Source organism: Microtus pennsylvanicus, chromosome 6 (assembly GCF_037038515.1).
Source record: "Microtus pennsylvanicus isolate mMicPen1 chromosome 6, mMicPen1.hap1, whole genome shotgun sequence".
Lineage (NCBI taxonomy): Eukaryota > Metazoa > Chordata > Mammalia > Rodentia > Cricetidae > Microtus > Microtus pennsylvanicus.
Genome location: NC_134584.1, coordinates 38,617,795 through 38,635,049, shown reverse-complemented (window position 1 = coordinate 38,635,049; position 17,255 = coordinate 38,617,795). Strand labels below are relative to the sequence as shown.

General features: G+C 49.9%; 2 protein-coding genes across 2 annotated transcripts; both read left to right on the top strand.

The window, feature by feature from the left end:
* Window positions 1-5,356: 5,356 nt before the first annotated feature.
* Ccno (cyclin O) lies at window positions 5,357-7,457 on the top strand. The gene is made up of 3 exons (XM_075977824.1): window positions 5,357-5,743; window positions 6,265-6,450; window positions 6,978-7,457. The coding sequence occupies exons 1-3, from the start codon at window positions 5,357-5,359 to the stop codon at window positions 7,455-7,457; spliced, it is 1,053 nt and encodes a 350-aa protein (XP_075833939.1).
* A 3,830-nt stretch (window positions 7,458-11,287) lies between these two features.
* On the top strand, window positions 11,288-17,016 carry Mcidas (multiciliate differentiation and DNA synthesis associated cell cycle protein). The gene is made up of 7 exons (XM_075977822.1): window positions 11,288-11,404; window positions 11,499-11,595; window positions 11,777-11,868; window positions 14,482-14,554; window positions 15,065-15,306; window positions 16,323-16,433; window positions 16,582-17,016. Exons 1-7 carry the CDS (start codon window positions 11,288-11,290, stop codon window positions 17,014-17,016), a joined length of 1,167 nt encoding a protein of 388 aa, XP_075833937.1.
* The last annotated feature ends 239 nt before the right edge of the window (window positions 17,017-17,255 follow it).

Below are 17,255 nucleotides of genomic sequence, written 5' to 3'. Positions count from 1 at the left end.
GACATCTCCAGACTAACAGGTTCATACAAAATCCTCATCCTCATACAAACTTCCCCTTTGAGTCTTTGCCATTTTATGACAGGGCCATTTTTTCAGCTTCTAGGGCTAGGGAACTTGGGATAAGCCTCTGCTCGCACCCTACAGCTTTACACAAATCCTGTCGGCACGTAGTCAAAATCTGTCTGCACTCTATCCACCTCTCACCACCACTCCAACCCCACACTGGTCCAAGACCATCTGCTCTCATCTGTGTTGTAGGAGCTGAGGGTTGCATTCGGCCACCCAGCTCCTGCCACTGGCTAGCTTTACCCGAAATAACAACACACAAACTGTATTCTTTTAAACACTGCTTGGCCCATTAGTTCCAGCCTCTTATTGGCTAGCTCTTACATATTGATCTAACCCATTTCTAATATTCTGTGTAGCACCACTAGGTGCACTTACCGGGAAAGATTCAGCATGTCTGACCTGGCGGCTTGCTTCATCACATCTGGCCCAGAGAGAAGAAGCATAACGTCTGTCTGAGGCATCTTACCTCACTTCCTCTTCCTCCCAGCATTCTGTTCTGTGTACTCCACCCACCTATGTTTTAACCTATGAGGGCCAAGCAGTTTCTTTATTATAATTAACCAATGACCTTCCTCCATCATTTCCCCTTTTTCTGTTTAAACAACAAAAAAAGGGAAGGCTCTAACTTTAACACAGCAAAATTACATATAACAAAACAGTTATCAAGTAAAAATTACAATATTTACATCTATTTTATCTTTATCATAACTAAGGAAAACTATAACTAACTATTCTTCAACTCCATGGTGTGTGCATATGAACGGTGAAGGACGATTTTGTGTAGTTGGTTCTCTCCTCCTATCTTCATGTGCGTTCCAGGCTCTGAACCCAGGCTTTGGGTCAGGCCTTTTATTCACTGAGCTAGCTCACTGTCCTCCATCTATGTAATTTTAAAACATCTGGAAATCACATTAATAAAAGAAAACATACAAAATTAATTGTGATAATATATTTTATTTTCAAAACCCGGACACCTCTTGTCAGAATCTCTGTGTTTGTATCTTCCGTTTCTCCTACCCGTTACTCTCCTCCAGACGAGCTCCTGTCTCCTGGCTGTTGTTTATGCTGCCTCTACCTGAAATGTTCTTTCCGCCTAAAACACACATGCTTCATCTTCTATCTCTTTCAAGTCTGTGCTCCAGTGTCCCTTGTTCAGTGAGGATTTGGGGGACAACTTAAGATTCATCTATTAGGGCTGGAGAGATGGCTCAGTGGTTAAGAGCACTGGCTGCTCTTCTGGAGTCCTGAATTCAATTCCCAGAGACTACAAGATGGCTCACAACCATCTATAGTGGGATCTGATGTTCTCTTCTGCCTGATGCCCTCTTCTGGCATAAAGTACACACAGAAAGAGCACTCAGAATCATTAAAAAAAAGAATCTCAAAAGACTCCTCTTTTTCACTCCTTTATTCTTTTCAGCTTAAATTAAACCACCTAAAATTAAAATTAAACCATCTGAAACTTAAATACATGTTTAAATACTATTTGATCATTTGGTCTAATCCTCCAAAATGAACCCCCCCCCCTTTTTTTTTTGATTTTTCGAGACTGGGTTTCTCTGTGTAACAGTCCTAGCTGTCCTGGTATTCAATTTGTAGACCAGGCTGGCCTTGAACTCAGAGTTTCACCTGCCCCTGCCTCCCAAGTTCCCAAATGATGGAATTAAAGGTATGTGTAGTGATATTTTGTTCGTGCTTTAACAAATAAAGCTTGCCTGAAGATCACAGTGTGGAGCTAGCCTCACTAGTTAGCCATAGAGGCCAGGCAGTGGTGACGCACACCTTTAAACCCAACACTAGGGAGACAGAGGGCAGACAGATCTCTGTGAGTTCAAGGCCACCCTGGGCCACACAAGATTGAATCAGTCTAAAAGAGGAACAGAGCCAAGAGGTGGTGGCTCACACCTTTAATCCCAGCACTAGGGAGATGGAGATGGGAAGTGATGTGGCTGGGTGGAGAGAGGACTATAAAAGGCGGAAGGAAACAGGAGCTCGGGATTCAGACTATTTTGATAGGATCTTGCCCCCTTGGTTCTGAGGATTTTGTAGAAGAACTAGTGGCTGTTCTGCTTCTCTGGTCTTTCAGTTTTCATCCTCTATTATTATTATTAAGACCAAGCTTTGATGCGGCTCTCAGATGGAGCAGTTACATCCAAGCTAAATCTGTTAGAAGCGAGGTTTCTGTTGGCACTAAACAAATGACAAAGCCTTCCTAGTGTGGAAAGACTCTTCATGGCTGGCGTGGTACTCCAAAACAGAAAACCTCTTTTCAGGGTTCTGTCAAATTCCATGAAGCACCGCGAAGCTGTGTACTGGGTCTATAATCAGTTAATTCAGTCAAATCTTGGGGGTTTTGTTTGTTTGTTTGTTTTTTAAACTAAGCAACAATTGAGAACTAAAGGCTACTACGTGTGTGTGTGTGTGTTTAATATTGTGTCCTTTAATGCTTTGGTCCTGGCTGAGTTTGAGCTAAAACACGTGGCTGGAAACTCCCACGTTCTTTTTTACCTTACCCAGACTCTTGGAGGTTGTATTGCTTTAAACACCACCCACTCACTTGGGTGCATAGGTCAAACTCAGAATCCTCCTTGGTTTCCCCAAGCCTCTAACATGAAACCCCTTAATCTATTTCCAAAATATAGTTGGAATCTCTTATCTCTACTCTCATTCTCTACAAATAATTTCTTCCATGAATTACCAAACCTAATTTGGTCCTTTCTCTCCTTATTTTTTCAATTTTGGAGAGTAAACCTAGGGCATCACACACTCGAGGCAAATTTTGCACCCTGAGCTGCAGCTACAGCCTCAGAGTAATCCTTAATCAAGGGTTACTTCACCTTCCTCCTGACCTTGGTTTAACCATCAGTGTTTGGTTTCCCTTTCCAGAACAGTGAGGCTGATTTTGCCATGAAGTATCATGTCACCCAAGCAAGTCCTCCAACTATCAGGACGCCCCATTGAGTCTGACTATCAGGTAAAGAATATCCTATTGTTACAGTATAGTGCTCCAAGTAGTATTTGAATCTCAGGAAAATGTATTTCTCTTATAGTTATGTTTCATACAATATTTGGGACATACTTGCGAAAAATGCATTTGTTGTTTATCTGACCTTTGAATTTAAGTGGCTATCTTGGGGGCTTTCCCCCTCTCCAGCAACTTTAAAAACCAGAGGATCCTCAGTTACTACCCTTATCACATTGGATGCATATGACAAATGGCTCTGTATCCGAACAGAACTTCAGCTCTGTAAAGTCCTAATGAGCCTCCCTGTGTTAGACACAGCACGGGCACAGTGCGCTTTCCACAAACGCCGAAACTCAGGCAACATCTGTAGGGAGCCATTCTAAGTACAGACTAAACCCTTGGAAAACAAAGTATTTTCAGCAGGGGGCCCTCAGAGGCTCACACCCACTCTTAGATGGGTGAGTCTTCAATTTACCTCCAGCATAATAAATGACGTTGTCGACTCCTCAGGATCATCTTCAAGATGCCCCCCAGTGTTTTACATTCCAAAAGGACTTTCAAGATTTTAGATCGACTTTACTTGACCCTCGAGGCAAGTAATAATATCCTTTTACAGACAAGGAAATAGAGGCCAAGTAACGCCTTGCTGAGCATGACCATTAAATAGGAACATTTGGCCCCTACAAGTTTGCTTTGTGCTCTTTCCAGCTGGACCAGTAGGCAGAATCAAAGGTCCTGATCCTTCCCCTCGCCCAGAAAACTCATCTTGGAAGAGGTTTGATATATGACCCCTTTTCTGTGGAGTCAGTTGATCTTCCCATAATGTTAGCCACCAACCGCCTGAGAGGAGTCAGAAACCCAGGCACTCGCGAGTTGAAAACCCTTCTCAGGTGATTCTCAGCGCCACAGGTGCTGCGATTTAAACCCGGAGCACAAAAGCTCCTTCGGGATTTTAGAGAACAGAAACAGTGGTGAGAGCCTGAAATCCAGCCTTTTTCTCTCACCTTCTTCTCTGCCGGGTTTCTAGGGGGCAGAATTTACACGTAGACTACAAAGACTTTTCATCTCTCTTTGGAGTAAATGAGGATGGTTAAGTGGGCAGATTTCATGGCACCTAACAGCCTCATCCGTCGGCGTGCGTCTGTGACGCTCTGGCTGAGTTTATCTAGGTGTCTTGCATCTAGGAAATGAGCACAGTCAGTCCGTTAGAAGCCCTTTGTGCCCCAGGGTCCCTGTTCCTAAAGTGTTACAGACACTCTCTCTTTAGGATTCAAGAGTAGTGAAGGACTCTAAGCTGGGTTAGGACCCGAGTAAACCAGTTGGGCCTGGAGGTGTCGCATTCTCTCTGTCCTGCCTGTGCGCCCCGCCCCCAGCTCTGCATTCTTTTGTTTCTCGTCCACCCTCCCCCAGGAGCCAGGCTCAGCCTGGAAAGGCAGACGGTTAGAAGCTAATGACCTAAACCAGAACACGCTGTGAACAATTCGACAGAAGCGCCACCTGCGACGTTACGTTCTTAAACGGCTACCGCCTCGGCTTATTTGGTTTGGGATGAAAAGTGCATAACTGGGTATCCAAAGGGCAGTGGACCTGTGCGATCGTTTGAGGCATTTTTTTTTATGTTGTTGGATCATAAATACCTGGCTGGCTGGCCGGGCTCCCACGTACATACTTAGCAGATGCGAGTAATAATAGGTCAAAGCTCTGCTGCCCGATACCAGTGGGAATGAAATAAAATAGACGTAAACGAGTTCACAGTCCTAGCCCGATCTTGGTAGGGAGTTCAGATGCTGACCAATCTTGGTGAAGGTCGGCATAGAAGATGATCACACCAGGCCAGACGATTTAACCGAGGACAAAAAGCGGCCCAGTCCCTTTCCTGTCTCCTGGGAGCAGCTTTTCCCTTTGTTCCTGAATCGCTCACCTGGGTGGGCCGTGGTCTTCAAGCTCTTTCACTCAGCGCGCGCAGCTGGCCTCAGGACCCGGGCTGCGGTTGCCAGGGTGACGCGAGACGCGCGCGGAGCCGCAGCTGAAGGCGGGTGCGAGGCGCGAGTTGCAACGCCTCCTGCCCCCCTGTGCCCCCGCTGTAGCCGCGCGTTGCGGGCACGCGAGGGGAGTGGCTCCGCCTCGGGGAAAGCGCGGCTCGGGGACCGCTCAGGGCTCAGCCAGTGAGAGGCCGGGGGGAGTGGTGGAGGGAAGGCTCAGGCCGGGTACTTAGAGCTGCGTTAGCAGCAGGACCGGATCTTACTACCACTCCTCGCACTGGCGTTCAAGGCCCGCCGTAGCCGGGCGTTGAGGACGCCAGCGCGTCTACCCGATTGTATCATGGTGACGCCTTGTCCTGCCAGCCCGGCCAGCCCCGCTGCGGCAGCCGGAAGGCGGGACAACCATCAGAACCTCCGCGCCCCAGTGAAGAAGAGCAGACGCCCGCGCCTCCGGAGGAAGGAGCCACTGCGGCCGCTGAACGCGTGTTCGCTCCCGGGAGACTCCGGCGTCTGTGACCTTTTCGAGTCCCCCAGCTCTAGCTCGGACGGCGCGGACAGCCCTGTGGCGTCTGCGGCGCGGGACTGCAGCTCCTTACTCAGTCCTACCCAGCCCTTGACCGCTCTAGATCTCCAGACCTTCAGAGACTACGGTCAGAGCTGCTACGATTTTCGCAAGGCACAGGAGAGCCTTTTCCATCCGCGGGAGTCGCTGGCGCGACAGCCACAAGTGAGGCGGTTGACAAAGCCAGACCCCGGCCATAGCGCTTCACATCTCTCGGCTCGCTTTCTCCTTTGCTGCTGTCTCCCTTCGCAGCGCCCCAGTTGTTGCAGCCCATTTTCTGTCATCAATAGGATAGGAGCAATGGGGATCTTAGGGCATTGGGCCACTGACCTCACTCTCTAGATGGAGAAAAGTGGGGGGTGTGAGTAGCTGAAGTCTATGCATTAGTTCCAGGGGGTAGAGGAGTTTATTAGAGTGCGGAAAAGTCCGAAAGTTTCTAGGTTAGCGCCCTAACTCCTAAGTTTGTTTGCACATCTACAAATGGACCCTTCCCCCACCCCTGATACATGCCCTCCGTACAGTACTGAGCTCGAGCCCACGCGTTCCGAGACTCAGCCAGGCCCGCACTCCACGTGTTTTCCATTTTTCAGGGCATTTAGCCTTTTCCTCTCTACCTCCATTCGGGGAAGCTCCCTGAATTATATTGGTCCCTTGCTGCAGCACACTTCCTTTCTCCCTCCTGGCAGGTGACCGCACAATCCCGCTGTAAACTGCTCAGCTGGCTCCTGCCAGTCCACCGCCAATTCGGCCTCTCATTCGAGTCGCTGTGCCTGACGGTGAACACTCTGGACCGTTTCCTCCTTACCACCCCAGTAGCTGCAGACTGCTTCCAGCTGCTCGGGGTCACCTGTCTGCTCATCGCTTGCAAGCAGGTATCTCCACCAGGCGTAGGGTGGGATGTGTTTGGAGGCAACCTCTCCAGTCGTGCATGGTTCAGGGTTGGGTGGCTGGACTCATCTAGGCAGATGCTCGCAGGTCTTTATACGCCATAGCCTTAACTTGGTATATTTTCACGCGGAGTAAAATAACCAGTCCTTTCAGACCTCGAAGGCCTCTCACACAAAACTTTGTGGCATTTCTAAGTCTCTGGAAAACATGGCTTTTTCATTTTGATTCTCTCTGTCTCTCTCTCTGTCTCTCTCTCTCTCTCTCTCTCTCTCTCTCTCTCTCTCTCTCTCTCTCTCTCTCTCTCTCTGTCTGTCTGTCTCTCTCTCACACACACACACACTTTTTTGAAGTTGGATTGGAGCTAGAGAAGCTGTACCAAAAGCAGCCATGCGTGGCTTAAAGGTGAGGCTGCCTGGAGGTTCAAGTCCCAGTTTTCTCCCTGATTTAAGGTGGGGCGCGCTTGGGGTCCAGGAAACCTCCAGGCCGGAACCTAGAGTGCACTCTGTTGCAGGTAGAGGTGCACCCACCTCGCGTGAAACAGCTCCTGGCCCTGTGCGGTGGCGTTTTCTCCCGGCAGCAGCTGTGCAACCTTGAATGCATCGTGTTACACAAGCTGCGCTTCAGCTTGGGCGCACCCACCATCAACTTCTTCCTGGAGCACTTCACTCAGGTTCGCGTGGAGGCGGGGCAGGTTGAGGTCACCGGAGCCCTGGAGGCTCAAACCCTGGCTCGGGGAGTGGCGGAGCTGAGCCTGGCTGACTACGCTTTCACCAACTACACACCTTCGCTTCTGGCCATCTGCTGCCTGGCGCTGGCTGATCGCATGCTGCAGCTCCCTCATCCGCTGGACCTTCGCCTGGGCGAGCACCCGGAGGCCGCACTGCAGGACTGTCTGGGCAAGCTGCAGATGCTGGTGTCCATCAACAGTACCTCCCTGACTCACATACTGCCTCCCCGGATCTGGGAGAAGTGCAGCCTGCCCCAGAGTTAGAAGGAAAAGCACACCCTTGAGTTTCTTGTATTCCCGGGCCCTGGCTCTGTGCCTGCAGGAGAGTGTGCAGTATTAATCCAAAGAGAAGCTCAGGATTCCTGCCTGTAAATAGTGTACAGTAACAGATTGTTATTTATTTTGCGGTACCCAAGGGCGGGGTGACAGTCCTGGCTTGTCTATATGCTGCTGTTATGGGGTCAGTCAAGGTGGTCACCAATTTCAGAGTCTGTCCTCACTCCCAATATTTTACTCTGTAGTTAGCAGCTCTGTGAAAACAATCTAGCAAGATTTTAGAAGCCACTGTTCCAGTAATCAGACAAGTCAAGTTTGCCTGTCTCTATCTTAACCCCCTCCAGCCTGGAGGCTGAGTCTCCCTCCCCCACACCAGTGGCCCAAGGAGTGTGAGACAGAGTTGGAAGTCATTGTAGTAGTCCCTTTTGTCCAGAAAGGCAGTGCCTGCCGCCTACTGATGTGGGTCTGGGAAGCTTCGGGGACCAGGTAGGCATGCTAGCAGTGGGGTAGAGCAAGAGACACCCCCGGTGCACTCCCAAGAGATGTTGGAAAAGAAACTTTTTTGCACAATCCTATAGCTGTTGCAGCCTGGGCCATCTCCTCTGCAGTTACACGCATGGTTCAGCTGACACTGCTGCATGAGCCCAGGTGAACAATGACGTGACAGTAATAAAGAATATAGTGACTTACTTGCAACGTATACTGTGTGTTTAGCGTTTATTTCACTCTTTGACAATGCGATTGAAGCAGCCAGTCGTCTTCCACTTTCCAGATGTTAGGACCCAGGACTTAGAGTACCTGACCCATGAGTCTTATCCTTAGCCTCCTTGCTAAGCTTCTCCTGTTTGTTTTCGGGAATTCTTCTAAAGCCCCCTTTCTGTGGTGGGTACCTCATTAGTGCTCCTCGGCTCAGCAAGGCAACACTGTTGTCTTCTAGCCTTGCTACAGGACCCACTTTACGGATGGGATACTTGGTTGGGAAGTGGGAAGCTTCCTGGGCTGCTGGGGCTCTGTAATCACCCGGAGGCCCTGATCCTCAGCTCTGCCACCTGCAGCAAATTCATCAGCTTCAGTGGATCTTGGGGTTAGGTTTAAATATTGTTCCTGCAGTGGGGGTGGGGAGGATAGTGATTAAGTGAGCAGCCTTGAAGCCAATTTGCCAGGAGACCACCTTGAGCCACTTCTAAAAATGGGATAAGTGCACCCTTGCTTAGGGGTAGAGTGTCGCTATGCTGAGATGATCACATACGCCCCACCCCTGGCACAGAGAAGCCTCAAGCAGTGGCAGTGGTAGTCTGCACAGTGTTGGGAGAGCTTATACAGGAAAACAAAACAAAACCTAATCAGGGTGAACATATGGTTCATGTGTTGTGGAGGGTTATTTTTTTTTTGTATGATTGAAAACTTATGTGTTGGGTAAGAAATCCCAGTTTGCACCTCTGCATTTAGAATAAGTCAATGTCTGATGAATAAAATGCAAGGCCCCAAATTGTAGAGCCTCTGCACTCCTCCCCGATAGCTCTCTGGAAGCTGGGTCCTTTACTTGCATGGGCTTCAGGCCGCTCGCTCCTCTGGGTAGAGCAGTCTCCTTGGGAGTGGAACAACTGTTGTGTGATGGTACAGAGGGGGGTGAGGATCCAGCCACCTGTCTGACTCTTACCCATCCATCAGGGTCCTCAGGTGAGACAAGGAGGCCCTTAGGGTCTGGCGCTTCATGGAAAGAAGCCACTTTGGGGGTTGTTAGCTTCACTAACATCTAACAGTCCAATTGCTTCTGACATATCCATGTTGTCTCCTAAATTTTCCAGAACTAGGGAGCAGAGCCAGGAACACTCGGGAGGCAGAGGCAGGCGGATCTCTGTGAGTTCGAGACCAGCCTGGTCTACAGTACGAGTTTCAGGACAGCCAGGGCTGTTACACAAAGAACCCTTTCCGGGGAGTGGGGAGAGGGGGGGACCCAGAACAAAAGCAAACAACCAAAAGAAAACCACCCCCCCACCACACACACACACACACATGCACAAAACCCTAATTTGTCTAAGCACTAGCCACTGGGCATACATAAAGCAACTTCTCTTCCCAACTCTGCTGGGGTAGGTGTTACTGCTGCTTTTCTTAAAGGCAGATCTGGTCTGGTGGGGTCTAACCTCCATCCTTGTGTATTTTCACACCAAAGCCAGTGTTTGCTCCCTGCCCCCCCCAACCCTTCATCTCAGACACACACCTCATTTCAGTTCCCATAAAAAGATATTTTAAAATTCACTCACCATTATGCACCCCTCTTGGGAATATCTTGGTTCTTAATTCAGCTAATGGGTGCAAATAAAAGGTCCTTCCCACGGTGGTGGTGCACGCCTTTAATCCTGCCACTCGGGAGGCAGAGACAGGCGGATCTCTGAGTTCCAGGCCAGAGCGAGTTCCCAGGACAAGCTCCGAAAAGACACAGAGAAACCCTGTCTCAAAATACAAAACAAAACAAAACAAAACAAAGGTCCTTCCCTTGTGTTATTAGATGTAAGGCAAGAGCAAGGTGGCCAGCAGGTTTCTATTTCTGATGCTTGTTTACATTGATCTGGGTGGTCCTGGAAAAGGTCCCCTCACCCAAAGATGCTCCATTCTGAGAGAGGTCTCTTTGTAGTAGACTCAAAATCTGGAAGATGCTTCTTTCAGGGAGAGAGGGGGCTGACTTGAAGAGAGATCTGTGTAACTGCAGGGAGAAACCAGCTGTAAAGAGGACAGCCAAACGCTAGGACAGCCAGCTGAGTCCACCAGGGTTTTAGGGGATTTGGAAATGTCCACAGTAGGGATTTTCAGAAACCGAAGTAAATGTCACCCCCCCCCTTTTCTTTTTTTCCTGAGGCAGTCTTTTAGCTCAGGTTGGCCTATGAAACAGTATGTTGCCCAAGAACTCTTGAGTAAGTTTGAACTTATGGCAGTCCTCCTGCCTCAGCATTGCTTTTTTTTTCCCCCTTAAAAAATGTTTAGGCAGGGGCTGGAGAGATGGCTCAGTGATTAAGAACACTGGTTGCTCTTCCAGAGGTCCTGAGTTCAATTCCCAGCAACCACATGGTGGCTCACAACCATTTGTAATGAGATCTGGTGCCCTCTTTCTGGCATGCAGGTGTATATAGAGGCAGAATGTTGTATACATAATAAATAATTAATAAAATGTTTAGGCACCATTTCCGGGGAAGTTGGCAAGGCTCAGGTACAGAGCGGAGAGTTCTTGACAGTAGGCAAGAATGAGAGACCAAATAAAAGCCATACCCCCAAATCCAGAATGTTCAGATTTGAGGGCCGTTTCTGTAATTTGGAGGCTGGCCTGAGAAGGCCCTTTTATTTCCCGACTAGAACCTTCTGGGAAAATTTCGGAGTTCTGCTTTGGCGATTGTCACTCCACACTTTGTGAACCTTGTGTCTGGGGTGGTAAGAAGAAACAAAGAATCATTAACTTTCACATCCCTGCTGCCCATAAATTGGAAAGCTAGGAACCGGTGGCGCTGGCCCTCCCTTCCCTCAACCCTCCCATCCCCACCTTCGCCTGGCACAGCCAGGATGCTGCGGCGCCAAAGGGCGCTCGCGGGTCGGGCCCCGCGCTCGCAGCTCCCGGGGGGAAGCCCTGTTGCCAGGTTGGTTAACGCCTCCGCCCGTGCGCAGATTGTCCCGGGCTGAAGGCGCCACCTCTGGCGCTCAGGCGCGAGCCGCCCCTCCCTCGCAGCTCTTCTCCTCCAGGCCCTCCCTTCTCTCCTTCCACGCGCCGTTGCCCATCTCTGGCACCAACAGGTGCAGTAGCGCTGGGTGTGGGTCACCATCCCAGGATGCAGGCGTGTGAGGGCAGCGCAGCCGGACGCAGGGCCTTCGACAGCATCTGCCCCAATACGATGCTGGATCTGTCGCGGCGGCCACTCGGCAAGCCCGGGAAGCCAGAAAGGAAGGTGGGGATGCTCGTTGTGGTCTTGGCTCTGGCAGAGTCTGTCAGCCCAACGCCCCGACAGCTGACCTGAGCTTCCCATTTCTGTCCCCGGCTAGTTCGTTCCTCCGTGGAAGTCCTTCTCCGGATGCGGCTGCGACAGCCCAGTGTCGGTGTACGAGGATCCCCCTGACGCAGAGCCCGCTGCATTGCCAGGTGAGCCCCGAGGCACCTGCACGATCCCTCGATACCCTCGATTATGCCGGGTGGGTGCGGCACACGCGATCCGCAGCCCCTTTTTCCCCGGGCTCTGAGGTCCTGGTTGAGGGTCCTGGTGGCGACCTGGCAGAGAGGCTTAGGGTTCGTTGGGTGCGTGTTTCCTGATCTTCCCGCGCAGCCCTCACCACCATAGACCTGCAGGACCTCGCAGACTGCACCTCGCTACTTGGCACCGAAGCGCCATCTAGTGCTGATTCTTCCGCCTCGCAGGTACTCTTTCCCTTGTTTGACTCTTGGCCCCTTACAGATCCAAACGCAAAACTGGTGGGTTTAGTTTCCTCTAAGGCCTCGAGATGGACTGGGGAACACAGGCACACTCAGCATATTGTGGGTAGTCAAGCATCCTAGATCCTAATTTTCTCTTCCCCCCTAGTATGTTATTAAGTTCTCATTTTCGGGACTGGTCTGGCCAACTTTTACTACAGGGCACTTTGTTATTCTACTGAACAAGGCAATTCGGAGCTGGTGGGCTGAGGAACCACGTGAATGGGCACAAGCTCATAGGATAACTGTTTTGTCACCACCGGAACCATTTATATTTCGTAGGTACCAAAGGACCATCAAAGTCACGGGGGGGGGGGGGGACGACAAAGGTCTCTTAAGCAAACCATTCTGTCTGCAGAGACGGACACTCAGCAGCTGGCCACTTTAAACGTTTTATTCTACTCCTCTGTTGGAGCCCACAAGACTCTGCAGTGACCAGCGTCATGACAGACCAATAGGCAGATCCATGGGAAGTGTAAACGTCCATGTCCTCATGGAATAACCCATTTTGCAGGGCTGAGGGAACACTTGCCTTTTGGAAGAGTCACTGTCATATCTGTGGAAGTCTTGGGAAGCCATGACTCTTCCCTTCAAAATAGGATTCATTCCCTAAACACCTCAACAGTGTGACTTCTGCACAGGCAACGGAGTGACTTTGCTCCGTTCCCCAACACCATGAGGCCTTGGAGCGATGACATTCACTCGTTGTTCTAGCAGTCAAATTTACACAGAGTCAACCCTACAAAATTATCTGCTAACAGACCACATAGACATAGAAATTTCTATAGAAGACAGCACTGAGCAGGAAGGCAGCATGCCCCACCTTTGCTAACAAACAAATCTGGGCGTCCCCAAAGCTGGTTATCACAAGAAATTAGATGAGGAGAACGGGGGAATCCAGGATTCAGGGATGTTTAGTAACTTTATCTAATAGTTTGGAATGCCAGGTACTTACTCTTCAAAGTTGTCTCTTTCCTGGGTCAGGCCACCTGTTCCGGAGTACTGCTTTTTTTGTGACTTTATCAGAAATTATCACATATTATCAATGTCCTTGCCTATGCAATTTTCCAACTATGTCTGTAAAAACTACAAACATCATGGAGATCAGCCTGTACTCTTCTCCTCTTCCTCTTCCTTTTCCTCTTCTTCTTCTCCTCCTCTTCTCCTCCTCCTTGCTACTTCTTCCCCTTATTCTCCCTATCCTTCCCCTTACTCTTCTTCTCTTTATTCTTCCTTCCCTCCACGTCCCCTTCACTTTACTTTCCCCCCTTATGCAAAAACTACAGAAGATGCAGACCTGATGCTCAAATGAAGAAGTTCTGACCCAGAGTCCTCAGTGTCCAGCAGCTGCTAAGGTCATCTGTCCTCTTTTGTCCATAAGGGAGTCTGGTACTTGAAAATAGGGCCAGAGAGAAGGTTAGAATCGGAGTTTGTTTCAATTTCCCAAAATATATGACTAGGAAAGAAGGGCTTCCGGGAGAACAAAATGATCGATACAAAGATAAGACTCAATAGTGGAATCCGTAGGCATTTCCGGTGCGCGTCTGGGATGGATCCCCTCACACCAGCATCCAAGAAAGTCCTTTCCCCTTTCAAACTCTGGAATCCAAGGAAGCAGGGATTCCCAAGAAGACAGACAATGATGCGGCCATGCCAGGCTGGTCACTAGGCATTGGGTAATCCTTCTTCTCCAGGATTCTCTCTCAGAGGAAGCAGAGAAAGCATTCTGTGGAGCCTGCCTGCTTTCCACACTGGTTAACTGAGAGATTACAGAAATAGGAAAATGTCATTGACTTGAAATTCCCATCCCTTAAGAGACTAGGAAGATGCCTGGACCCCTACCTTCTTACCATTTCCTTCTCTCTCAGGCACCTGGGAATCCTGGTCAGGCAACATGGAGCTGTATCCCACCATAGGTGAAAAGCCAACTCCAACTTTTAGAGAAACTGAAAAAAACCAAACAACAACCCATCAACAGCAACACCACACACACACTAACAACAGCAACAACAACAACACACACATGACACCATAGCTGCTGCAGTCTCCTGAACAGACACCTTTCATAGTATCCCTGACCCCATTGGTCACAGCCCCACCCTTCCCTTTCCTTTACTGGTGAGGTGGTTAGCACTTTAGGCCTAGACTTTGGAAGCCTTGGTGCCTGTCCTGGTGTTAATGCCAAGCTTTCGGCTCTTAGGAAGGTAAGGGTGGGGGTGGTTGAAGTAGGAATTGCAATTCCATGGGTACACAAAGAATATCAAAAGGAGTCAGCATGGCTGCCTGATGACCCACCTGTGAGGAAGCTCAGGTGGGCTGTTCAAAACCCAGCTGGACTGGCGGGTGGTATTTGAGACTTGCAAGAGTAATGCTCACGCTTGCCAGCCCAAGGTAAACCTACTGTTCTATGGGTGAGGTGAAGTTTAATTTTTCTTTTTGTGAACCAAAGTGCATGCAGACTAGCCTTAGAAACTGCAAGGATGTCTGTCTGTCTGTTTAGAATTGTTCTCCGAAGCCCAGACTCAGTGTTGACTGGCTCACACCATTGCTTTGTTTTAGAATCCTTCCTTGCAAACCGAAGACGATTTCAGCCTGCAGAATTTCAGAGACACTGTGGATGATCTCATTGCAGGCAAGCGCAGTCTCCTCGCAGTTAAATGACAGAAGGGATGTCACCTACCAAAACCATACACTTCAGATCGTGTTGTGGTGAAGGTGGTCAGCCCGCCGCCTGACACTGGCCAGCCTCTCTTTCACCAAGGGGTCGGACTCTCCCTAACTGAGGATATCCTTTCCCTAAAATGGGGAAATTATGTCACCTGGTCTTTAGGCTATGGGTTTCTCAGTGTAGGTTCTGGAAATGAGGTACCCATTCTGTGATGCCGTGGGACAGAAGTTAAATGACAAGTGTCTACAGAGAAACAAAATCTTGTATGCTTCCCAGGCCCCAGGAGGTTTGCCTGAGTTCCTTCAGATTAGCTCAGCAGGTGCTTATGAAAAAAACAGTGAGTAAGACCAGGAATCATAGACTTTGCCTTATGAAGAAAAACTCAAACAACCCAAATGTCTGGGAAGCATTTTGCCCCCGTGGCTAGTTAGGCACTATCTGGAGGCAGCCAATTCATCTTTTGCTTTCTCCCAGATTCATCCTCTTTGATGTCGCCTCCCCTGACCGAAGGTGACTTTCCCTTTTCCCCATGCGATGTTTCGTCTTTCGGGTCCTGCCTCTCGCCATCGCTGGACCCACCTGCTTTGGGGTCTCCACAGCTGCCCCCACCACCCTGCGCTCCAGACCTGCCGCCACCGCCAACCGAGCAGTACTGGAAGGAGGTGGCTGACCAGAACCAGAGGGCACTGGGGACAGCTCTCATAGAGAATAACCAAGTAAGGACACCAGTGGTTAGGAATCTTGGGGTGCGGTCAGGGCCTAGTACAGAGCACAAGTTGGGAACTGTGAAGTTGGCGCGCGCTTCTGTAGACCCAGGAGTTCTAATAGCCGGTACTGTTCAATTGGCCCAAACTGATTCTGAACTCACTAAATCGAGATGATCGTGCCCACCAGACATTCTTCTCTCTCTCTCTCTCTCTCTCTCTCTCTCTCTCTCTCTCTCTCTCTCTCTCTCTCTCTCTCTCTCTCTCTCTCTCTCTCCGGTTTCCTTTTCTTCCCCATGCCCTTTCTTTTCTTTAGGAAAACAGGATCTCCTGTAGCCCAGGCTGGCCTCTAACTCCCTATGTAGCAGAGGAAGACCTTGGTTGAACTCCTCATTCTCCAGACATGCATCACCGTTTCTGGTTTATGGGATTCTGGGTATCTAACCCAGGGCTCCATGTATAAATACTCCACCAAACAGCGCTACACTCCCAGCCCTTTTCTTTTTCTTGAACTTGCCATGCAACGCACACAGGCTTGCTAGAACGCTGATCCTCCTGCCTCAGTTTCTCCTAGTGCCAGGATTACAGGTGTGCACCACTGCCCTGGATTCCCATCAGATTGGTAATAGTGCTAACAATATTGATGGAAGTTTTCTATGTGCCTGACTGTGTTTACCAACTTATTTTCCTCTCTCATTTTATACAACACAGAAGCTAGACAATCCCACTAGCCCCATTTTTATAAATAAATAAATTGAGACATGAGGCGGTTGAACTTCACAGGGAGCACCTAGAAGGGCTTGTTGTCCAAATCAATACTCTTGACTACCACCGAAGAACACATTAACGTTTAACTGAGATATGGTTTATCACACAACTGTTTTTTTTTTAAAGTCAAATAATTGACTACTGTCAGGAGAACAAAGGTCCGTGGGTCCCCGGTCCGATGCGATGTCAGGGTCTGAGTTCAATTCCTGAAGAGTGGACCCAGCATTGTGGCCTCTCTGATGTTAGATGTCCTACTGCAGCTGCACGTGACGCTGACGCAGAAGCAGGAGGAGATCGCCTCACTCAGGGAGAGAAACGTGCAGTTGAAAGAACTCGCCAGCCGGACCCGGCACCTGGCCTCAGTGCTGGACGTGAGTGGACAGGCGTGCGGGACACCGTCGGAAGTGTAGCAGCGGCGCCTGTGATGGGGCCCCGGTGTCCCTTGTGTAGCGCGCGCCCGGGGCTCTTTCTGTTCACGCAGCTCCAGGCGAGTCCTACTGGCTCTTCAATCTTTTACAGAAGCTGATGATCACGCAGTCCCCACCAGAGCCCTTCCAGATCAAGGCGACGACGAAAAGGAGCCTGGAGGAGCTGCTCTGTGCGGCGGGCCAAGCAGGACAGGGTTGCTCGGAAGTGGACGCCATCCTTAGGGACATCTCCCAGCGCTGCGATGAAGCCCTGCAGAACCGCGACCCCAAGCGACCTCGGCTGCAACAAGAGCCAGGCAGCAAGAACTGCAACTCAAGGAACCTGCATGGTGCCTTCCGAGGGATGCGCACCGACTGCAGCGCCAGCTCGGTGAACCTGAGCCACAGTGAGCTGGAGGAAGGCGGCTCCTTCAGCACGCCCATCCGCAGCCACAGTACCATCCGGACTCTGGCCTTCCCCCAGGGCAAAGCCTTCACCATCCGGACAGTCACCGGTGGTTACAAATTCCGCTGGGTCCCCAGCTGAGAAGGGAAGTGGTTTCCCCTAAAACACTGCCCTGTGACCAGGAAGCTTCTACAAGCCAGTGGTTTCCAAAATTCTCTGCAATGCCATTCTGAAATGCGAGAATGCCATTCTGAAACTTAATATTTTTTTTTCAAGAACAAAAATGGTCCTGAAATGTTGACACCTGCGCCCTAAAAAGCTCTGCTCCGGAGCACGATGTATTGCTCACCTCTCCGAGGTGAAAGTATGTAAGTGTGTGT